The sequence below is a fragment of the Rattus norvegicus genome, chromosome 13 (assembly GCF_021556685.1).
Source record: "Rattus norvegicus strain SHRSP/BbbUtx chromosome 13, alternate assembly SHRSP_T2T, whole genome shotgun sequence".
Taxonomy (NCBI): Eukaryota; Metazoa; Chordata; class Mammalia; order Rodentia; family Muridae; genus Rattus; species Rattus norvegicus.
In genome coordinates, this window is record NC_141546.1 from 46,631,493 (window position 1) to 46,655,779 (window position 24,287).

Genomic DNA, 24,287 nt, shown 5'->3' on the forward strand with positions numbered 1-24,287 from the left:
GTTGGAACCTCTGTTTCCCCTGGCTCTCATTTCTCAGCCTCCACTCCAGACTCTGATCACTGCTTATACCAGCAACCTCAGTAAAGACATTCAGTCCTACCTATCTGAGCTCCCAAAGATCCCCTCGGGGACCTAGACTCAGCTCAGAAGCATAATTGATAAAGGGACCAGCTGCTTTGTCAAATGCAGCAAATGCTGAGCCTGACGGCTGCTCATGGAACACAAGGCACTCATGAGCCACAGTGAGGGGAGACTCAGGTGTGCAAATAGCTAGCTCCCCCATTAATCAGAGCGTGCAGACAGCTGTGGTTTGCTAGAAATATAACTCATCATGATCGTTCCATGACTTGCAGATGTGGCTGGTGGGCACTGGGCTTGTCTATGCTGCCGGAAGGGCGAAAAGGACATGGGTGGACATTTATACTCACCTGGAGAGAGAACTTGGATTATTCATAGCATTTTCTAGAGAAACCTTAAATCGTCTTTAGAAAGATTTATTTATGCCTATGCATATTTTGCCAGCACGTTAGTGTACCATGCGCATGCCTGATTCCTGCAGAGGCCAGAGGAGGGTGTTGTATTCCATGAAAGGGGGTTACAAATGAGTCTAAGTCACTATATGGGTGCTAGAAATTAAACCTGGGTCTTCTGCAAGAACAGTCAGACTGCTGAGCCCTCTCTCCAGCTTTCAAAGAGCTCCAGGACCTGGCTATGCCAAAGTACTCTCAGGAAAAAAACAAAAAAAAAAAAATGAAGTTATAGAGCAGGTAATTCATACCAGACACCGAAGAGTTAACTCAACAGAAGCTGGCTGAGCTCTTCATACCACAAAATAGGAGCCAGATTTCCTGTTTCCTCCTGACTGTGGACTCTCACCTCTTCTCAGATAGCCTCTGTGACCGTTAAATCTGAAATGTACCCCTGCCCTAGCTCATGGTTGGTCCTCAGCTCATGGTGCTGATGCAGTGGTGGGTGAGAGGTTCAGGAGGGGTGGTCTAGCTGGGAAAGGTAGGTAACTAGAGGTGGGTCCCTGGAGGACATCTGGCCCTTCAGCTTGCTTTCTGCTTCCTAGTCTGTTGTGACGTGAACAGCCTCTCTATAAACTGCCACAAGTGACCGTGTGCCCGCGTCCCGCCACAGTGGACCAAAATGCTCCGGAACTGTAAGCCGACACAAATCTCTCATCTCTCAAGTTGTTTCTCAGATATTTTGGGCACAGTGATGCAAAAGTCCACTTTCCGTCCATCTCCACTGACCCTTAAGTCTCTGCTGAGTCTTTCAGGGAGATCTCCCTTGCTTGAAGCCACCTTCTGAGAATTCAGCAAAGGGAGACTTGCACATTGGAGGAACTTTCAAGGTGAGCCCACCTCAGACGCCCCCACCACTGACCGCCTTGCTCCAGGCAGACAGTGTCCCGAGGTGTCCCGTTTGGCACCTGGCCTGGTCAGCTGTCCTCTCTGCCACCCAGGAGGAGTTAATGTCACGGTATCAGTCAAGTTAGCCAAAGTGGGTTAGGACAGGAGAGGTTACTCCTCGGACTCACCACTATATATGTCAGGGTGGTTTCTTAAGGACGAGTCATTATAGGGGTTGTCTGCAATAAACAAAAGAGGGTGAGCAAACAGGGAGGCACGGGGTGGGTATGGGTGCGAACATGAGGAGGGAGAGAACGGAAATGCAAAGCCACATCACGAATGAGGCGAGCACCAGTGGGTTTTGCAAACGAAAACGACACAGCTGGAAGAGGGATGCACTTGGTAGCGAACAATCAACGCAAAGGAGCTCAAAGAAAACAAAGTGGTTAAACCCTGCAAAAGAAAGCAATAATAAAACAGGATTACTTTGAAAGTAGAGATATTAGGCTTGAACTCTGCTTGGTCCATCTATACTTTGAACAAATGAGGTAAGAATTAGTTAGTGTCTTGTAGCATCTTGTAGCTGGCTCTGAACCAGCTTCTCCCCAGGCCCCCAGGACTCCACGTGAGACCAGCTAGAGAAAAAGGAGTGTTAGTGACACCCGTGGAGGACAGCAAAGCCTGCCTGTCAGCAGCTAGACTGCAGGGGGTAGGTGTGCGTGAGTGCGTGGTACATGCCTGCTTCTGGGCATGCATGTGACCATGTGGCCATCACTGTAGACCCTGACAGGCCTCTGCAGGGAGACCCTGGTGGAGGGTCCTGAAAGAGTGGGTCAGGACAGCAAGATGAAGGGTCGAGTCCTCTGTCTGAGACCCAGAGCTCTCTGAAAAAACAAAGGGGGCAGGAACTTTCTTTAAAAAGCGGTATCAGTGGCTGCCACTCCAATCAATGTGAGTGACTAAAGAAAGGCCTTGGTCCTTCAGTCTTCCATGAAGACATTTTAGAACAGGACGCATAAATACGCCTCTGCCCTTAAGTTGCTGTTTCACTCACTACCCACCCCCTTCAAGGGTTCACGTTCTGACGGCGCCCATAGGGGAGGGAGTATGCAGCTGACTGGAAGCCAAGCAACAGCCTGAGAGGCCAGGACTCAGTCCAACTTCCTAGGGGCAGCCAGGGGGCTGTGTTAGAACACTTGCATATTTAAAGACAGACCAAGTCCCATCTCAAGCGACTGTAAGAGGGCTTGAGAGCTCTTCTCTGGGCCTGGTATCGAACCACGCTCCCTGGTCTGCTCTGGAAGTCAATTTGGATGGATGTAGGCTGGAAGGTGGAAACTGGTCCACAGTGGAATGAAGGGGTCAGTGGTACCAGGAAGTGGGGCTGAGGCAGTGCTTGGGAGAGAAGATTCTCTTTTTCCTCTGGGGGAGCACAATGCCATGCTTAGATAAAAGGGGCTTCTTCACTCCCATGGTCCCAGGTATAACAGAGCCTGTCTCGCTTCCGGGGGAGGAGCAATGTGCCAAGCTTGCTACAGCTGTGGGAGCATATGTAAGAGATTTAGGGAGACTCTGTCCTTAAGGAATACCATTTGAACACAGCCAGAAAGTGTAGGGAACACTCCACTGTCGGCCTCGATAAACACCCTCCTCTCTAACCAGGATGCCTCTTACTGGAGCGGTCGAGCCCTCATGCTTGTCACAGTGTGGACAAAGTCACGTGTCAGTCTGACTCAACCTGGTTACCTTTTACTTCATTCTAAAACAGATTAAAAATAATATTTAGGTTGTCTGGTGTACACACACACACACATATATATTTACATATATATGTTTATATATGTTAATATATACATTTATGTTAATATATGTATATATCTTTCTCTTCTTCCTTTGATGAAATTAATATAAAATAAGACTGGTTTTGTCCCCAAAGGCAAACTACAAGCAGACAACTTGGCTTCTCACCCAGACCTGGTTCTGAAGGAGGTAAAGAAAGCCTGTGCCCTTTCTAGACAGGAAAGTCAACAGAGCCCAACTGTGTTATTTTAAGAAACTGCGCCCAATTCTAGGCTGGCTCAGATGCCCAGAACTTGTTTCCAGCCAGAGCTGCTCTTGGGAGGACTCCAGGAAGCTGGTAACATTCTGTTGAGGTTACCAAGGAGGGTTCTTGTCCTTTGGAGAGGAGAGTTTCCAATGGGACAGGAGACTTGAGGTGAAGCAGAGACAAGTATCCCTTACTGACATCCTCTAGAGAAAAGAAGGCTTCTGGAAAGTCCCATGGCTAAGTGTCATTTAACCTGTACATGCTCCCGGGCTCTGCCCAGAACAGCATGGCACCTGGCTCACGCCCCGCAGCGGCGGACTGACTCCAGCATCACCCTTTCTAGCTGGGTAGGAAGGCAGTGCACGATCCTCCTCCTTTGGATGGCATTGTCCCTCCTACTGGCTCCTCCTCATTGCCAGCCCTGTCCTGGCAGGGGCCACTCAGAGGTCCTGGGCAGACTACACCGTCCCCCTTCATTCAGCCAGCTGGCAGAGTCACCTGGAGTACACTGAGCAGGCACAGCAGGCAAGTCCTTCCCTTCCCAGGGGTCTCCTGGGGTGGGTCCAGGAGTCAGAGAGCCAGGGACTCTGCAGGATCCCGAAGGCTCCATGCTGGGCTCTGAGCAATGCCCTGGGCTGTCTGTCTCATCTTGGCAGACAACACCCACTGGTAAAGACAGATTCCAGACAAGGAGGCGGGTGACCAGAGGAGGGGAAAAGGCGTTCAGAGGGAAAGAATAGCAAGAAAAGAAGTCAAGGAAGAGGGAGGAAGAAAAGAAACTGAAAAGAAGAGGAGGAGGAAGAGGAGGACGACGATGATGACGACAGCGGCCACACTAAAAGAGGAAGAAACCAGGAGAGGCAAACTAGAGGATGATGGTTCTTACAGGTGAGCATTATATCCCCGAGGAAAGGGATGAGGCTGTGTGGACGCTGTGGTGTACCTGCCCATCACCGGCACAGACTAAAGAGGCCTCCCAGTGCTGAACAAGGCACCTAGACTTTCCCCCAGGGGACTTCCCAGGGCAGCACGAGCCCCTGGAGGCAGATCTTGAAAAGCAGAGGCTCAGTCTCATTTTGACCTGTGGCGTCCCTGGCCTGGTGTCCTCACATTCCTCGCCATCCACAGCACAACACCGACAATGACTTTCACAGCATGAATCAGACAGACTAGAGACTCTTTACCTGTCCGTGGTGTAAATGAACCCAGGCAATATCCTGAACGAGCTAAGGATTGCATCGCTGACGCTCCTGCCTGGCTTGTCCTTGTGTACCTCTGCAGAGAGCCACTACCACTGTAGTGGGTCAGGGGATCCTATCTTTTTTTATTAGAAACAATAAGGGGATAAAACTAAATCCCACAATGTGAAAGATAAATCTACAGTTTATAGGCACAGCACGTCCGTGTGGCTCAGAAAAAACGCACTACAGATACAGACACAATTTGTTCAATTTGTCCACTGATGCTACTGTCTTAGGCACTGGCTTCCTCCTGGAAACACCAGGGACTAGAAGTGAAAAACAGGGACTCCTGATGTGCTGGTCACTTAAAGTCATCTCTAACCCCAGGAACTTTTGAATGAACGCCAAGGGTCCAGAGAACCCAAGCCTGTTGGGATAAGACAGGGCTGGCCTTCAGTAGGTGACTCTGGTTCCTACCAAAGTACAAACACTGGCTTAGCATAGGACTACATTTAACACAAGGCTTCTGCATCCACAGATGCTGCACAAGGCTGAGGCACCATGAGCCAGAGAGGATTCTGGGCTGACTTCAGACATGCATGATGTGTGCTCTTAGGGACTGCGCCCTGGGGCCCCAGCCCCAGCAGGGCTTCCACTTACTGGTGAGGACTTTGAGGGTGAAGGGATTCTTCTGCTGAATGGTGTGGGTGAAGTGGAAGCGTGCATTGCAGCTGTAGTCGGTCTGCATGTCCTGCAGCATGACGTTGGAGAAGTACAGGTCCCCGTTGTGACCCTGGGAGACACGCTTGTCCTGGGTGATGGGCTCCATGGCTGTGGGGAAGCAGAGGAGTGACAGGAGGTTAGCAGGCGGACTCGGTGACAATCGTCTCTGCAGTTCAGGAGACCAGGTGGAATCTGGAGCTTCCTGCCATTAGTGAGCAACTCCCAGTGCTGCAGCAGGGTGTGCCCCCCTCCTTACAGGACAGTGGACGGCTGAATGCATGCGAGGGTGCATTTAAACCCAGACGGACGCGCTCACTCTGCCCAGGTTCTGTGACCACAGTTTTCCAATTCCCGCTTGTGCCACAACCTGTCCGACCTCAAGGCCAGAGGGAGAGCACGGTCTTTGCCTGCTCCTTGAGTCAGGAACCGAGTGTGCACACTGTACAGGGAGCGCTGTGCAGGCCACAAGTGACGCTCTTCTATCTTTATACCTCAGTAGTCAGCTGATGCCTGAACGTACTACGGCTCTCAGGAGTGCGCTAAGGACATCTGAACTTGGCCTTTAGCCATCACCAACTATAATACGGTTTTTTATTTCATTTACCCTTAAGAAAACAAAATGCAACTTTCGATTATAATCGTCAGATGTATGGCAACTGATGATCCACACTGTCGGTTTTTAAGAGGCCTTCCGGTTTCAGAGACAGCGAACAGCAGAACTGGGAGTGAACGTCCTCACAGCTGTGGCTGAGGATGTCAACAGGGCAGGCTTTCAGGACCTGATGTTAGCAGAGGGTGAGCTCTCTAGGCTGTCCGTCTGCTGACCTACACTTCAGGCCGATCTACTTCCTGTCCCGCAGCTTCTTTTTCATGTCTGTGGTACCAACTGTCCCACAACAAGTGCTCTGCTCTTCAAATAGCGCTCCTCAGAGATCTGCTGAGGGCCTACTATGTGCCAGGTCACATGTTCCAGGGGTTTGGAAAAGAAAGACAAACCCCCGGTCTAGCAGGAGAGAAGGGTTATAGAGAAGTCGTTGTAATGTGGTGTGGAGAGGAGCGTGTACTGGGGGGAAGGGTGGGATTGCAGAGGGGGGCTTGTCCTCTACGGAGTCCTGAGGAGAAGCCTGAAGTCTGCATGTCTGTGTCAGCCACAAGGACAGACCTTCAAGGTCCTGAGGACCTGGAGGAATGTGTCTGTAGCCTTCTGGAACTAAAGGGTGAGGGGGAAGGGCTGGAGAGGCAAAAGGTCACAGAGGTGACTGTCCCAGGTAAAGGAGTCTAGGCTTGTCCTGAAGCAAGAGAGGAGCAGTAAAAACATGCAAACGAGGCTCCCTGATTCCATTCTCAAGGCCTAGGGAGACACAATGATGAGACTGTGGGCTGGGGAGATGATGAGGACAGAGAGAAGAGGAGGGCCGTGAGATCCACTCATGGGGTGTCATGGACCTAACTCAGTGATAAATGTGACATCTGATGGCCAGACACCCTTCCCCACATGTGAGGAGGAAGAGAGGGACAATGGCAGTGCACAAAGCTCTCCTCGGAGCTCTGAAGCCACCTGCTCATGACCACACAGCACCGGCAACCTCTCTGCACAGCTGTCTGAGCCACATGGTCACTTAACATCCGCCTCTCATACGTCGGTCTCCGGCCTCAGAGTGAGCCCTGCTGCGAGTTTCCATCCTCCTGCAGCATTGGGAATCAAGCTAACTTAAGGAATGGCTTTTGTTTTTGTTTTGTTGTTTGTTTATTTGCTTTTTTGCTTAAAAGTCCAAGGGAAGTCCGCCATATGGCAGACAGGAGGTAGCTGGTCACACAACACCCACAAGCAGGGAACAGAGATACAGGCTGCTGCCTGGCTCCCTATTTAGGGTGGGTTTCCTCACTTCAGTTAACCCACCTAGAAATCCCTTACAGACGGAGATTCATCTCCAAGATGATTCTAAAGCCTAAGAAGCTCACAATTAATATTAACCACCATACCCCCCATTCAACCCATCCACTGCACCCTCTAGAGCTGGGCGCTCAGAGAGGCCAGGCTTCCACACTTACAGCTGCTCATCCAGAAGATGACGGGGGATGGGAGGCCAGGTGGGGGGTTGCACTGCAGGGTTAAGGGGGCACCCTCTTGAACCACGACGGGGTCTAGGTTTTCCTTGGGCCACAGGGGAGATTCTGGAGAGAAACAGAAGAGGGTGAAGTACAGCTGACAGCAAGAGAAGGGGAAATGGGAGAATGGGGGGAGGCAAGAGAGAGGACATACAGAGTGGCCCTTGAAAGGAGGACGGTGACGGTGAATGCTCATCTTCTGCTCACCTCTCCCCTCCCCTCCTCCAGTGCTCAGATCAGCCGTTAAAGTCGTACTGACTGGTCTGGAAGTTTTCTTTTGGAGGTGGGAGAGGCCCACGGAGGGCAGGGCCTCTTGTATTCCCCCACCCACCAGAGAGTCCCTGGCACTTACTGGACACCTGCAGGCGGATGCGGTTGCTAAGAGCTGTGCCGAATTTGTTCCGGGCAAAGCACTGGTACTCCCCTTCGTACTCCTCAGGCCGCCCACCACTGCGGAAGTCGATCACCAAGGTCCCAGACCTCCTCCTCATGGACACCCGTGGGTCCTTGGCAATGTTGAAGAACCTGCTGTTGCGAGTCCAGTGGAAACTGTGGACGACAGGGGCCAGCAGGCCAACCGTTAAGGAAGGACCGGAATGGCTTGGTTCCTAGCCCCCACTCAATGGCAGACTTCTAGTCTACCTCCATGCCAATGGACCCCGTCCTGGCTGGGCAGAGCCACTAAGCTTGGAAGAATGCAAAGACCCAGGCCCTGTCTACTGGGACCACACATCTATGAGTGCTATCACAAGCTAAGGCTGGCAACAGGTAGTAGGCACCCAGCTTCTCTGGTGGGTTCTGTTCTGTGAGCACATAACTCAAAGGTTCTTTAAACAAACGAGTCAAACCCAGAATTAGCGACTTTCTTTACCTTGTGATTCCTGATCTCCCCCTAGGAATGCAGGGTTGCCACCTCTGCCCTGCCATGCCTCAATAGTATAATTTGGTTAACATCAGTGGCACAGGCTGCCCTGTTCCTTTGAATGAAAGGCCTAAAATGCCACTGCAGACCTAAGGAGGGGTGCTCAGTAGCAGAGTGCTTGCCTGGTATGTACAGGGATCTGAGTTCCACCCTTCATGCGAAAAGAGAAGAGGAGGAGGAGGAGGGAGGGAGGAGGAGGAAGAGAGGCACCACCACCACCACCACCATCATCATCATCATCATAATCATCATCATCTTCCTGTCCCCCAGCCTGACATTGAAGCCAGCAGCACACATTCTTGGCTCCCTGTGCTGATGTGGTAGAAACACAAGAGGCAGAAACCACAGTGGATGCTCAGAATCCTTGTCTCCCTCAGAGGATCCATGTGGAGAAGACCAATCTTAGAGGCAGAGGCATGGACACCAGTGTCTTGACTGGCCTTATATGGTGACTCCCACTTGGGATGAGGGAGTCCCTGCTTATTCTCAGCTCATCATTCTTGGCTTGACTGCCTCACACCAACTCAGGGCCAGAGAAACCTTCCCCACCTCATCGTCTGAGACACACTGTGCTACTCTAAGTAAGTAGCATACTTAATATCTTCCCTTCGCTACAATGTATCATTTGGCAGAACCAGCGCTGTCTTGGTAGTCCGGGAGTGGGTCTAAACCCTATTCTATCCCTGGTTCGGTCACCCTGGTGACTGGTGGTGTAGGCATTTAAGATCTCCCCCCCCCCTCTTCTCAGGAAGGCACTGGTTCTGCCCCAGAGGAAGAGGGGTAAATGAATAAGACCATGTGGCAGCACGGACCAGTCTGGACAGGACAGGCTTCTCCTTCCTGTCTACTGACTTCTTTGAGACAAGCAAAGACACACTCAGAAAGCCTTGAGTTAGCTAGGAACAGGGACTTCCCATAGCCTGAACATGGGGTGGATGATGGTCACCCAGAATCATCAGAAAATAACATCCAGCTGAGTCTAGCGGCATATAGCAGAAACCCTACTACTTAGGAGGGGAGCCTGAGGCAGGAGAATGATGAGTTTCAGGCCAGCCTGGGATACACACTGAGATTCCAGGGTTTCATTGCAACAGAGACAAGTCACTCAACACCTTCGAGCCTGGTTTCCTTATGAGATAAATTTCCCAATTTGCTGAAATTGGTGAAAACCCTGTAAAAAGGGCAGTTCTATGGTTTGTTTGTTTGTTTCCCCTCGGGAGGAAGAAATGGAGGCTCAGAGCTTTGAAGCAACTATCTCATTTGAGCACACAGTGACAGCAGCCTGTGTTTTGAGCCACATGGCCACGTCACACCTGCTAATCAAAAGTGAGCCCGTATGGGACCTGGTGGGTGCCAATGCATATTCTTTGGATGGATGAACCAAACATTTAAATAAAGAGTGAGTGAGTGTGTGTGTGTGGGGGGGGGTATGTATATGTGACTGCTTCTACCTGTGGAGGTCAGAGGCAGTGCACCCTCCTGGAGCCAGAGTTATAGGTGCCTGTGAGACACCTGACAGGGATGCTTGGAACTGGACTCGGGACCTCCGCAAGCGTAGTACTCACCCCTAACCACTGAGCCATCCCCTCCAGCCCTGTGCCAAACTTTGCAGTTGCTTGCCTTCAGCATGACCAAGATGGGGCAAGTGACTCATTTCGATGGTGGATTTTCAGCCCCCCCACCACTCTACTCACCTGGGGGCGGGGTTCCCTTTAGCTTCACATTCAATCAGGATGTTATCTCGGGGGTCCACGATGTGGTCCTTCACCGACTGCTTGGTGATCGTTGGGGGTTGGGTCACTGCAACAGGACACATGTGGCAAGAGTCAGAACTGTGGAGACCTGCCCTGCCCTTGGCTTAGGGAGTGGCTAAAGTCCAGAGCAGCAAGGAACAACCTGGGCAAGCGGGCAAGCAAGCAAGCACGAGAAGTATCCTATTCTAAAAAGGTAATTTCTTAAATGGCATTTTAGGGTAGAGGTAGATGACGGAGTCTGGGAATAGGAACCCTTTACGAGGAGCCAGCATCCCTCTAAGCAAGTGAAAACCAGGCTTTCTTTCACCCAAGCCCACGTCCCCAGTGCTCAGCACACCGCCAGGGCACAGCCGTTCCTGCTAAATTTGTGCTGAATGACAGAAACAAAACCAGCTGTGACTGTAGAACTCAGGGCTGTGACGGTTCTGAGATGGCCAGACTGTCGAGAGCCAACAGAGGCTTCGGTCCCTTAGACTTTCCCAAGGGCTTCCCCGTGTACTGCTAAGCTGGTGTTCTGCCCAGAGGTGCAGTGCCAACCAGCAGTAGATGAATGAACTGCAGTAGCTAAGGAGCAACCCAGCCAACGATAGACCTTCTTCTGCCACCTCGCTGCCCCCGCCCCCTTCCTGGGGAAGTTCTCTTCCATTGGTAAAGGACTCACGGTAGGGCTCTAGGCTGGATCAGTCTAGCAGGCAGTGAAGAGGCCACTGATTTCAAGCCCAGCCTTCTCCCCTGGCCTTTTCCCAACCTCCCACCTCCCAGAGGCTCAAGGGCATAGAGGCACACCAGGCACTTACGCTCATTCTGAATGCTTGCTGTTAGTTCCAGTGGGTTAGCATTGGGAGGGGGAGAGAAGGAGAACAGAGTTATTGCACACAATTGATCAGCTGTCTATCCGGTGTCCTCTTGCCCTAGCATGCAAGGCTGGAGTGGGGCAACGTAGGGACAGCGCTGGGCATGGGGGGTTTCTCCCAGACGTGGAGCCTGGCAGAAGAGCCAGGCAAGGCTGGAGAACAGACACAGCAAACAAATACTTTATAGAAAAGGTGTTGTATCCACAGAGTGGGGCAGGACCAGTAAGTAACCAAAGGAAGATGTTACCAGGCAAGTTCAAATGTCCTCAAATGCCAACACTGCCTGAAAGAGACTCTTCAGATGTTTTCTGGCATCTCATACCACTGGGGGATGGGAGAGCCTTGGTGCACAGGGTCAGCACGGAGGTGCTGGGGGTGAGAGGACTTGAACCACTTCTCTGGGACAAAGGTCGAAAGTATAGGGGCTCAGAGAGCCCCACACCTCGCTCCCTCACCACACTGCTTCTCCTACACAAACACACGTTCTACAAAGATCCTGTCCCTGAATGACAGACTCCTGGCAAGTGGCCAAGCCTACTGCTCCTTGTGTTCCTCACAAATGGGACAAAGAGGTGGGCTGCACATGTCCTCACCTGCCCCGTCTGAACTCATGAGCCGTGCACAGGTGTGTTTTTGCTCCTCGAGTTCTAAGAGGAGAAGACGCAGGCTCTGCCTCAAATGGTCTGCTGTGGTGCTTAGATTCTATCTTGTTTCCGTCCATGCTGGGGATAGAACCCAGGGCCTTAGCAACATCAGGCAAGTGCTCTAACAATGACACTGCATCCACTCTGAGTCCTACATTTCTGACAAATGCCTAGGTGGTGCTGAGACCTATGAACCATGCAGTTAGTAGCAGCAAGGTTTTAGATGTGGAAAGCAAGCCTCGGATCAAACAGATGTGGAGAAAAGACAAAAACAGGTCTCTAGGACTCTTCAGTGTCTTTCCTTAACAGAGACCATGACATCCTCGTGTCACTCTGGTGCATGGGGACCTTGGGCTGCCCCTTTCAGAGTGAGAGCTGTTAGGGAGAGCAGGAGGTATCATGCTTTAAAGCAGAGTCATGGAGATCTTGATGCCTTGCCACCAGAGTGAAGGGACTTGGAAAAGGAGGTGCAGGCTGAGAAAGGTCAGCCTGAAGGGACCCAGGGCTCACCTAGGTCCAGGAGAGTCACAGGAGGAGAGAAAAGGGCATGAATAAGGGGGAGCATGGCGGGAATGAGCGGCCCACTGTGCAGGCTGCCAGCAAAGGAAAGGCTTCGTGGTATGGCTTTTAGAAAGGTTTCATGAGCTGGGTGGTGTGGCCCTCAGAGTAAGGAAGGGCCATTCTGCTTATCACCTGTCCAAGTCTGCCTGGGCTGGATGCAAAGGAATGAAAAAACTCCAAAAGGAAAGCCAACAAGGCTCTGAACACAGGCTCTGTAGTACTCCCACTCTGAACACAGGCTCTGTGGTGCTCCCACTCTGAACACAGGCTCTGTGGTGCTCCCACTCTGAACACAGACTGCAGTGCTCCCACTCTGAACACAGGCTCTGCGGTGCTCCCACCCTGAACACAGGCTCTGCGGTGCTCCCACTCTGAACACAGACTGCAGTGCTCCCACTCTGAACACAGGCTCTGCGATGCTCCCACTCTGAACACAGACTCTGCGGTGCTCCCACTCTGAACACAGGCTCTGTGGTGCTCCCACTCTGAACACAGGCTCTGCGGTGCTCCCACCCTGAACACAGACTCTGTGGTGCTCCCACCCTGAGCACAGGCTCTGCAGTGCTCCCACTCTGAACACAGGCTCTGCGGTGCTCCCACCCTGAACATAGGCTCTGCGGTGCTCCCACCCTGAACACAGGCTCTGCGGTGCTCCCACTCTGAACACAGGCTCTGCGGTGCTCCCACTCTGAACACAGGCTCTGCGGTGCTCCCACTCTGAACATAGGCTCTGCGATGCTCCCACTCTGAACACAGGCTCTGCGGTGCTCCCACTCTGAGCATAGGCTCTGCAGTGCTCCCACCCTGAACACAGGCTCTGTGGTGCTCCTTGCTTTGGCACCTTCACCTGCATGTGGGATTCCTGCCAAGAACAGATATTCTAAAAAGACCGAAAGATGGTGCAGCTGGCACAGGAGGGGACGAGGGAGAGAGGGGGCTGGTCTCCAGACAGGCAGGACTGGCACTTAAGCACATTCCTTTTAACTACCAGCTGGGCTCTGGCTTCATTTCAGGATGCAGCGATGCCTCTTGGTCCTCATGTACCCCACTCCCAGGCTCTGGTCTCCTTCCAGAGCATCTTGAACTCAAGGAGGGGTGGTCACATGGCTACGGTCCTTTGGACCCTGGCTTCAGAGGCAGATGGGTACCAGTTTCCCCAGAGGTGGTTGCAAAGCTTCCAAAAGCCATCCTCTAAGTGAGTTAGCTGGGCTCAGGCGCAGGCCTCGTGAGGCTGAGGTCCCTGAGGATGTAGTCAGGTACTTCCTCAAGTGGAGATTGCCAAGTCAGATAAGACCTGGCTGACTGTCGTCCCCAGCTGTGCTGCCTACCTCAGGGCCTCCTCAGTGTCTGCTTGCCTAATGGGACAATGACATCTCAGTCACTGCTGAGCTCCCAGGGGATTTATTGCTGGGACACAATCAAGCCAGAAGACAAGTGGTGGTGGTGCTGGTGACAGCCTGTCTGGGGACAAGGACAACAGTGCTTCTCTCTGTCACCCCGCTGCATGCTCATGGAGCTGGCTGTCTGGCGATGTCAGGTGGAGAATGAACTTGTTCCTTTGGTTTCTAAGAAGGAGAAGATAATCTAATCCACCTCTGTTGGGGTGAGCCTGTGTCTGCCCTGACTCCAGGGCTTTGCCTTCCTGCCCTTTCCTTCCTGGGCTCTAGTAGTTGATTTCTGGGCACCCTCCTGGGAGGATGGGAGATGGGGGGGATGGGCATGTTACAGCCCATAGCCCTGTTTGGATGAGGTGGGCGGGGCATCTCTCCATTCTGCCGTCCTCTTCTGGGGGCTCCTAGGAGGAAATGCTGATTCCCCTTCAGTGGAAGGGAGAAGGAAAGTATACTCAAGCTCCCAGACAACTCACTTTTTGGCAAAGCTGCTCTGGTCGATGAGGTGACCCACTACTTTTTTTTCAAAGGTCATGCTGTTCTCCTCCAGGCTAATGGAAGGGAGGTGGCCTGTGACTTTGCTGGCAAGGCAGTTGGACCCAGAGGCTGGGCACTTCAATAGAGGATTGTGCAGCCTCCCAGGGGGCTGCTCCAGAAAGCTGCTGTGCCAAGCACCAGAGTGGAAGCAACGTCCCTGCTCTAGAGGCACAGAGAATGCCCTGAAGGGGCAAATGAGGGAGACACCTGACAAGCCAGTCTGAAGCCCAACACCCTCAGTCCCACCCTACAAACAAAGGGGGTACGTTAGAAACACCTGACTTGTCCCAATCCCAGAGAACGTGGCTAAGCCTGAGGAGAAACCTGCCAAGGAAGTCCTTGCCCTTGCTGTGTCGTTTTGAATTCGGCTCTGCAGAAGAGTCATTGAGATCGTCTCCGGCAAGTAGGGAGGTGTGGTGCTTTATGGGATGTCCATGCCGCCAGCCCAGACCAACTTCAGCTACTGCTGCCTCTGCCTCTTTCCTGCTTCCTAACAGGCCAGCTAAGGATGGCATCCACCAGCATCCAAATTCACTGTGAGAACCACATGCGGTGAGCTCAGTAGAGCCCGGAGGTCCCTGTCAGACCTAGGGCAGCTGAGTTCCACTGGGGTCTAAGGACTAAGTAGGATCAATGTGCTGTAGTACAGTCCAAAGATGCAGACTCCATTCTTGACTTTATCACCATGAGAGGTGTGACCCAGGCAAGGAAGGGCCTGGTCTGTGTATATACAACATAAAAGGAAGAGTCCTCCCTGGCCTCCATCAGGAAGCTGGGACGGAGAGTGCATGGCGAGGAAGTCAGGGCCCTCAGCCTTCCGCCTCAGGCAGTACGTGAGCTTCCTGTTGTATCTCCAGCTCCAGTAGAGCATGGAAATCCATATTTTCAATATAGAAGTCCACACCATCTGTTTCTGTGTTCGCTCTGCAGGCGCCCCTCCCCCAGCAGCCCTGGACATCTAACGGCAGGTGAGAAGCAGCAGAAGAGAAATGAGCCTTCACCGTGCTCTCGATAACCCAATTTCCTCTGCACCCTCCTCTCCAGGGACACACCCTTATCACGATGCTTATTAGATTGTCTGCCTGGCTGTTAATGAGAACTCTCCTTGAGCCAACCACAGACAGTCGCCATGGGAATGCTTAACTCACAGCTCTCCTCTCCCCCTCCTTCTGTGTGTACACACACATACACACACACACACACACACACACACACACAGACACACACACACACACACACACGCACGCACGCATACATACACGCACACACAGAGGCAGCAGCGGTCTTGCCCGGCTTGCTTGTGGGATCAGTTCATAGTTATTATCAGCCTCTGTCTTCCAGAAGGGTAGGCTCCTCTTGGATAGCTATGAAGCTATGACTGGGGTGGAAGAGGTCTGGCTTTAGAGCCCTGTGGGGCCTTCTTGGAGGCCACCTTCACCTCCCACCTCCTTCAGTCATCTGTTAACTGGAGAGTGCCCAGGTCTGTCTTGGGATCACATGGGCTCCATGAATTCCTTGAGGCAGAGAACAGGAGGCAGAGGTGCTATGCCTGCACCTTCATGTGAGGACGAGAAGACATCCACCGCGAGTGCCAAAACTGTGGTGAAGGGGCGCATGCTTACAGACAGGGCCAAGGAGCAAGGCGCCGATCACCAGCCATCAGTGAACACAGCAATGGTGCCGATAGATAAGAGATGCAGACATTAGCTCAGAATGCCAGGTTCAGACAGGGCTCCACCACCAGAGGCAGAAACAAGTCCCCTCTCCTTTTTGGATAGTACCTGGGGAGTACTAGGACAGAAAGAACCTGTGTCCGGCTCTCTGATGGCCACATAATGTGGTTTAATGTCTCATTTAGCTATGCCCTTTACAAAGCCTTCCTAATCCTCTACCAGGCTGGTCACCATCTTCCTTATTCCTCCAACCACAATTGGACATAGGCTCTGGTGTGTCGAGTCAGAGAGACGAGTAAGGCCCCCGAAGCTGCCTTTAGAAGGGGTACGCCAAGGCCTTGGCTGTGCCAGTGTGAGTAGAGGGAACAGCTCCAGGTCGCTCTCAGAATCCCAAATGGGGTTATCCTTGGTTCCACTCAGCAGGTTCCAAACAACACAGACACCAACCAGCTTATCCACATCTCCAAGAAGACGCTTGCGCCCAGTGGAAGCCTACACCAAGTCTTTTGGGGAAAACCCAGCTCTAAAGCCTGGAATCTACCGTTACTCTCTCTCCCCCTCACCTCCCTGCCCTCTCTCCCCAGCACCCATTCCTCTGATATCAGGAGTAAAACCGGAAGAAAGGGCACAGAACTCACGATCCATCGGAATCTCAATGGCCCCTCCGAGGCTGAGGAGGAAGAGGATGAGGGCTACGTGGACCCAGGGTGGCGCCTGCTGCCTGGCCATCCTCAGCGCCAGGCCCTGCTCCGCACTGCCCAGCCCACGGGCTCTCGATGCCTTGCGCCGTTCCTCGTGGGCTTTCCAGACAGTGCTCAGCTGGAGAAAGAAAAAACAACAGCAAGTTAGTTTCTCTTGACCTTATGCTCTGCTCTAGTCTCCCCAGGGTCTCAAAAGACCCAAGGGGCCTCTTGACCACAGAACAGGGGATCCCCTTGACCAGAGTTTCTAACCTTGGAACAGGACAGTCCGTGGCATGGGAACTGCTCTATCTATTGTAGTGTTGGAGGCATCCCTGGTCCCCACCCGTCCAAGGTCAGTAGGGCTCAGGCAGTCTGGTTGCCAATCAAAATTATCTCTGGACATCCCTGCTTGCCCCAAGAGGACACATCCACCAGTAATTGAGGCCCTTTATGTTAGAAAAACAGCTCTGCACAGCGCAATCGTGGAAAGACGTACTGGCCTAGAGGCCTGGAAGAGAGGGACCAAGCTCAAAGCCTCCCCGGACCATCTGCTGAGTGTGCCTGGAGCAGAATGTGTTTGGGTAAGGACTCAAAAATAAGACCTCAGTGATGTTCTTTGGTCCCAAGAAGAGGGGGGAGGGCTGTCTGAGAAGTCAGCACTCTGGGACCACCTGGAGCTCCAGCCTGCCAGCATTACACAAGCTGAAGAGCAAGGCAGCAGGTTACATCCTCAGAATCCCCCAGCTTCCCTCAGTGAACATCTGTATCAGCCGGACACATAACTCTACCCCTGCTTGGCTGGAACTTGAAGCCCAAAGTCAACTGCACGCACACCCATTCATCCTAAGCCGGTAGAGAACAGGGCCCAGGCGAGAGCTCCTTGGAGACAAAGCCATTGATGTGGAGTCCTGAAGCAGGAAACATCACCAGTCACCACCTCCTCATGTCAGAATGAAGAGTTCTGGCTTACATTCATTTCAGCAACCAGCACTACCCCCCACCCCTGTTTGTGTGTGTGTGTATATGTGTGTGTGTGTGTGTGTGTGTGTGTGTGTGTGTGTGTGTGTGTGTGTGTGTCTAGCCTCTATCCACCTACCTCCCTTCCCATGCACACCGCCTTGTTTTTGACCACCAGTGTTCCGGGGTAGAGTGACTGCAACAGCTCCTGCTGTCCCATCTCTGCACACCCCGCAGCCCCTTCATTCTCCATCCACAACCAGAATTGTTACTTCTAAGGTACAAACACAGGCATGCCATTCCGAGGCACCTCTCACTGTTGTCCCCAAGTTCAAGCTAACCTCCTTTATGGGCTCAGAGCTTCTAACCACATGCCTATCTGGTCTTTCTCAGTCTGCCCTGGCATGCTGCTCCTCCAGGACCTCAGTGCACGATGTCTTGACCACTCGCCCAGGAAAGACTGACATCTCTGCAGGACAGCCTGTGACCTTGGCCTCTTTCATTAGGGAAAGAGTGAGTTATCTGCTCCACATTCCTACTGCCACTCCCATGATGGCACCCTTTGCTTTGCAGTCATCCCAAAAAAGTCATGTGAGAAAGTTGGGCTCCATACATTGTAAAGTTTGTTTATTATTATCAGGAATTTATTGCAGTACCAAAGCCATAATAGTAGCCCCTCAGAACATGTGACAGATGGATATGAGGATGGGTAAGAAAATGAACAAGTGAGCAAAATAAATGAAATAAACTACTTAGATAGTATTGTTTTAAAAATATTTTATCAATTCTTTGAGAATTTCATAAAATATATTTTGAATACATTCATCCTCTCCCCCATCTCTCCTCTTCCCCAGGCCTCTTCTCCCTTCCCCTCTTTACCTAAATAAGTCTGAGTTTTCATCTTTATCATTTAAATTCCATCCAGTCTAGTTTGCCTAGCTACTCCCGGGAGTGGGGCCACCCTGCCCTACTAAGGGTCCCGTCTTAGAGAGAACTGACTTTCTCTCCCAGCAGCCATTAAATGTCAACAGCTCCTCAGCTGGTAGTGAAGTTTGTGCTCACCTTCTCTCACTCCAACCTGGATTTTGTCTGGCTGGAGCTTGCACAGGTCTGGTGTGCACAGGTCTGGTGTACACAGGTCTGGTGTACACAGGTGTGGTGTGTGCAGGTCTTTGTGTATTGTTCACAGTCACTGTGCATTCATGTTTGCACCTGCTCTGCTGTGTCCAGAAAACAGTTACCATGATGTTATCTACAACTTCTAGCCCTTACAGTCTTCCCACTCCCTCTTCTGTGAAGATCCCTGAGCTTGAGGGAGGGAAGCATCGTGTGTGTGTGTGTGTGTGTGTGTGTGTGTGTGTGTGTGTGTGTGTATCTGTTTCCCTAGAAAACCACCAGGTAGCACCAGAAAACACAAGCTGCTGAATGACTAAGATGGGAAAATCTCCTTCCCTATAGGTCAGATGCTGTCAGGAAGCCAATGGGCTGGAAGAAGACAAGAGAGCAGAAAATCTTCCAAGGATGGGCCCTTTGGCTACCAAGATGGCCCTTACACTGTCCTCCAGAGAGCCCACTGATGCTTGTAATTCTTTTTCAAAACCTATTTTTAATGATGGTTCTTAAAAGCTTTAACCTCCCTTTAGCCCTCGACCCACCAGAGGTAGAGGAAAAGGAAGGATACCTGGGGGTGGGGGTGGGGTGGGAAGTGGACGTGTTTAGAAAGGTTCCTTGACGCAACGCCCATCTGGGCTGTCTGGAAATCAGACAGTTCAGTTCACAGGTCAGCAGCGGCAGCTTGGTCCACTTGCAAACACTTCCCCGAAACACCAGCAGTCCAGTTTGGTAGAGTCAGGATATAAACAGGAATCAGCAACTTTGGCACTACCTAGCAGAAATGGCCAGGCCTCAGCCTCAGCTCGAGGCAGCAGGAAGGACCAGGAGGAACATCAGGAGAGGTTCTCGGCTGTGCCTGTCTTAGCAAAGATGCAAGACCCACAAGTACTGCATGGCTAGCTATGTAAGCAAGGCAAGCTCGGCCTCCATCACTCTCTGTCTAGTCCTATTTATACCCCCCAAACATCCCGTGTCCTCCACAGGTCTTGCCTCAGTGTATGTGTCTGTTTCAATTGACATCCCTCTACCAATCAGCCCAAATCCACAGCAGTAAAAAGAACTGCAGCACACCCCCAGAAGTTTTTTGATGCGTTTCTCTCTATGGAATCCCAACCAATGGAGCTCAACCGCCCAATGCAAGGTGGGCCGATATATGCGTGTCGTTAGCAAAGAATCCTTCAGCACGTGCCCTTTCACGTGCTTGCTTTAGCAGAACATGCTTCCTTCTGTGTCTGCTCCGGCTAAACATTCCTCCACGAGCTTGCCCCAGCAAAACACCATCCGGTCGACTTTTCAAAGAACCCTTAAGTTTCCACTTCAGCTGCTTTAGCTGCAGAGATCAGCCCAACTCTCTAGCTCAAGGCCCCACATGGAGAGAGCTTATACCAAGGGAAGGCGTGGGCTTCCTTCAGGAAAAGCATGGCAAGGCTCGGTTTGGGCTCCCTGACCACCATGTTTGGCTCAGGACCTGCCAAGGAGCATTCATGATGGGAAAGGGAGGGGGTGGTATTCATCCGGGGAATCTCCATGGAGTCAGGGAGCCAGAAGCTATTCATTAACCAGAAATACACTGGCAGGAAAAAGCCCAGCTGTTGGGGATGTTTGAAATTCACAGTTTAACAGCACAGTAGATAAAGGCCATCAAGACATCAACCGCATCCCCACTGCCTGAGAAATCCCTCCCCCATCGTTCTTGGGAAGAAGGCTCAAAGGTTACTTAATGTTATGAGAGCTATTTGATTTTAACCTGTCTCCTCGATTTTCTGATGGGGAATCAAGAGCAGAGGAGAGCAAGTGACTTGCTTAGGATCACCCCGCTGGTTGGTCCAAGGTGTCCTGCCTCCCAGACCAGAACCTTTCTACCCAGTTTCCTTGTCTTCGTTACACAGGAAAGTCCCGAAGTGAAGATGCTATTTTAAAAGACAGTGTATAGTCCGGCAGTTTTTCTAAAGTTAAAACACGAAACTATCCGCAAGCCCGTTCATTTCACTCCGAGGTATATGCGGATTTAAATCAGGTTCTCAAACAAGTGATGTGCACAGCTCGTATCACTTGCAACAGCCAAACAGTGGAAATGGTTCGAGCATCCATCTGTGGGCTGATGGGGAAGAGGACTTCGGTTTATACATACCATGGACTAGTATCCAGCCACCAAAAAGAACGAAATGCTGACGTATGCCAGAATGTGGAACGATTCCCAAAACACGTCCAGTGAAAGAGCCCACACTGTCCCATACAAATGGTCCCTTGTAGCGATTTCATATAAATAGTCAGAATCAGTAATTGCACAGACAGAACACCATTAGTGCCAGACCCTGGGGGAGGCTCAGCGAGTGACTGCCAGTGGTATGGGTGTCCTCTGGGACGATGAGGGTGTTTTGAAACTGGACAGGTGGTAGTTCATGCACACATCGTGAATGTCACTAAATTGTGAACTTAAAAATGATTTAGATAAATTTCACACCAATAGGAGAAAAGTATGACATTGGTCTCCGGAACATTCTCACAGAGATGAAGAGGGGGCAGAAGAAAGAGGATGACAGCAGCCCTCAGTGCAGAAGGTAGCACATGGTGTGCAAGCCTCCCCACGCACTGTGAGGGGATTTCCATCCGAGTGGGGGTGGGGCCTAGAGCTCTGGAAGACCCCACGCACAGAGGGCAGAGAGGCCTGCCAGGGTCCTCACATCAGCAAGGCCTAGGGAGAAAGGGGCAAGGAGGTGGGGCAGGGCTCCTGGCCTACAGCAGTGATGTCTACATCTTTAAAGACTGCCTGTTTGACAGTCAACCACAGGGGCATGGCCATCATTGCATGGCTTAGTCCTTTTCCAGGCCTTTCTGATAACATAAGGGGCATGTTCCTTTTGTTTCCCATTGCTGTGATAAGCAGCCTGACAAAAGGAAGGGTTTATTCCCTAGGAAAGAAAAGGTTTATTATAGCCCACAGTTCTAGATTACAGTCATTCACCAGGGGACGTCGAGGCAGCGGGAATTTGAAGGAACTGGTCACATCCATAGTGAAGAGCAATTCAAGATCCCCTGTCCAGGAACGGTGCCACCCACAATGGGCGGGTCATCCCACCTCATAAGTAATGAAGGTAATCGCCCACAGACAGGCCCCACAGCTAACCCAGTCTAGACAGCTCATCATTTAGACACTTCTCGGGCTATTCTAGATTGTCCAATTGACAAGAGAAATGAACCATCACGAGTTAGTGCATGAGGGAGATGATGGGGGTGTGAGCTCTGGTAAGGGCCCCTCGGTGGGAAGGGGAAAGCCTCATTCAGGAATGAGGGCAGGTGGAGGCTGAAGGAGGCCAGCCACCAGCCACCATTGTCTCCGAATCTTGGAAGAAGGGACGGAATGTTATCATTTAACTTCACAGAGGTAAAACCAGACCTAAGTAACCTCAAAGAAGAGGTACTTTCCTGAGTTGCAGGGATAGAAGCCACCCATCAACCACAGCCCACACACACCATCCATGAAAAACAAACCCAGCCAGAGCAGAATAGCTGGGTATCATTTGAACATGCAAACTTCTGAACTTAAACTTCCGGGGAGGGAAGGGGCCGAATCAGGTCTGAGATCTTTTTCACCTTGTGAACACGGATGCCAATGAACCTCTGTTGTCTTGTTCAGGAATAGACCCCACCCTTGAGCGACCTGCCTGGGCATCTGTGAGCTTCCCGAGAGACTCAAATTCAAAATGTCTGAGATGAGCGCATGTGAGTTTGGTCGTGGTATTCTGCACGGTGGCTCCTGGTTCAGCTCAAGGGCACCACTGGCCATGCACTCAGACTGCCTGCTTTGATGCCATCCCACGCACGAGGTGGAGGTCCCCGGCCTCAAGAGCTTTCTTTGCCCTTCTCTTCTGAAATATGGAGGTAATCCCAGCCCCTACCCCAGAAGCACTTCCTTTGGGAATCACGCAGCATGTGCGATGCACACACATGCTTTCCTGCTGCCACAGATCAGAATTTCCCCTCCCTCTGGTAGCCTGTGTGACTCTCCACGAAGCGGGGAGAATTACCCACTCATTGTCAGGGCTTGCTTTTCTATTTCTCCCTTTTGTTTTTCTGGGCCCTGGCTGTCCCCCCCCCCATCCCCACCTCCAGACTGAAGGCCCCTGGCATTGATTCTACAAGCTGCCCCCGACAGATGGAATAGGTGCTCACGGCTCCCTCTTTCAAGCTGTCATCTTCAGGAGCCCCCCACAGCCCTGTCTCAGGCAGGCTGTGACAGTGGTCACAATATGTCTGAATTGACAAAGACAGGCAGCCCGGAGATATGGCTCAGCTGGTGGCTCTGGTCCCCTGAGCAGTAGCTGCCACAGAATTTCAGTCAGGAGGCATCAGACAGTCCCTCGTGCTGCAGCCCCACTGTTCAGGCACTGAGCTGGAGAACTCACATGAGGGTGGGAACAAGGTTGATCTACTTTCGTGGACCCCACATTTCCAAGGGAAAACAGAAAATGAACTGGAAATGACCAAAATGAAGTAACTGGGAGGCTTAAGCTCTCTCTGTGTCTCTGTGTCTCTGTGTCTGTCTGTGTCTCTCTCTCTGTCTGTGTCTCTGTCTCTGTCTCTCTGTCTCTCTGTCTCTCTGTCTCTCTGTCTCTCTGTCTCTCTCTCTCTCTCTCTCTCTCTCACACACACACACACACACACACACACACACACACACACACACACACACACCATAGAAGCTTAGTGAGAAGGTGCAGACGTGTGGGGTGCCCTCCTATAGGCGAATGCATCAACTGACTGTGCTTTATAAGGGTGACTGGAGCATTGTTCAGTGATGAACAGAGGTGAGCTCTGAAGCCACGAAGAGATGGAGAAGCTGCTGAAGCGGGCATCACAAAGAGAATGAGTCCCACTGTTTGGCACTCTGAAAGAGCAAGGTTCGGAGCTAGTAAGATGAGAGGGTGCAGGAGGCAGGAGACGGGACTCTGTAGCACCCCTACTTGTGGACTGCGGGCTCACGTGCAAGCTTTTCAGACTCGAGAAACACACAGCGCCAAGTGTGATTCCTGCTGTACTGGGAGGCTCTGGTGACAGTGGTGTGTGGCTCTGGGGTTGTTAGTGGGATCTAGCAGAGAACAGGGTTGATGAGAGGGTTCTGCAGTGGGGTCAGGAAGTGTGTGACATTCTCTGGACCAGTTCAGTTCTGCCCCGAATGTAGAACCATTCTTTTAAGATGTACGTTTATCAAGACAGAAGTCCTAATACAATGATGGGAGCGCACGGGTTAAGGAAGGCCTTTGGTGACTAAGGCCTGAGAGGAGAGAAGGGCCAATCCTGTAAAGATGGGTCAAAACAAGCTCCCTAGGTAGGGAGAACTGCTTGCACCAAGGCCCTGTGGCAGCTAATGGATCATACATGTAAGGATCTGAAAGAAGCCACTGTGGCTATTGAAAGAGTGCACGTGGACGAGAACATGGTACTGTCAGGAAGACAAAGACTCACTCACAGAGGCTGCTGGTGGCCAGACTCGGGAGCTTAAACCACATCCCAGCCATTCCAGATTTTCAGCAGGAATGACGTGGAGGTTAAAGGCCACTCTGGCTGCAGCGGGATGGGGCCAGACCGAAGCACAGTGCCACTTTTTCTCTGCAGTCTCTGGGTGAGACCAGTCTTTAGTTTCTACCTTCCTGTCACCCAAACCTGGTGCGGCCTGCTTCCCAGCAGTGTTCAGGGCTGAGGACAGGGCTGACACACCACAAGTCGCACAGCAGAGGAGTGGAGAATTCTCTCAAAGAGCTTCGGGAACCTGCTCCAAGGGA

The 24,287-nt window shown here is 51.8% G+C and overlaps 1 protein-coding gene and 1 long non-coding RNA gene across 38 annotated transcripts in view; one reads left to right on the top strand and one right to left on the bottom strand.

The window, feature by feature from the left end:
* The window catches only part of Nfasc (neurofascin), a 186,575-nt gene that overhangs the window by 61,907 nt on the left and 100,381 nt on the right, over window positions 1-24,287 (bottom strand). For 14 of the 37 annotated variants that reach the window (XM_087579880.1, XM_087579865.1, XM_087579872.1 and 11 more), the window contains exons 3-9: window positions 16,390-16,570; window positions 10,889-10,906; window positions 10,032-10,137; window positions 7,768-7,964; window positions 7,359-7,481; window positions 5,244-5,414; window positions 1,544-1,594 (exon numbers count right to left, since the gene is read on the bottom strand). In XM_087579880.1, coding sequence (XP_087436006.1) covers window positions 1,544-1,594; window positions 5,244-5,414; window positions 7,359-7,481; window positions 7,768-7,964; window positions 10,032-10,137; window positions 10,889-10,906; window positions 16,390-16,570 — 847 coding nt within the window. 37 annotated transcript variants of the gene reach the window in all.
* Window positions 4,099-7,021, top strand: LOC148001606 (uncharacterized). Its single transcript, XR_015635475.1, has 2 exons — window positions 4,099-4,290; window positions 5,122-7,021. It is a non-coding gene; the product is annotated as an uncharacterized LOC148001606 (long non-coding RNA).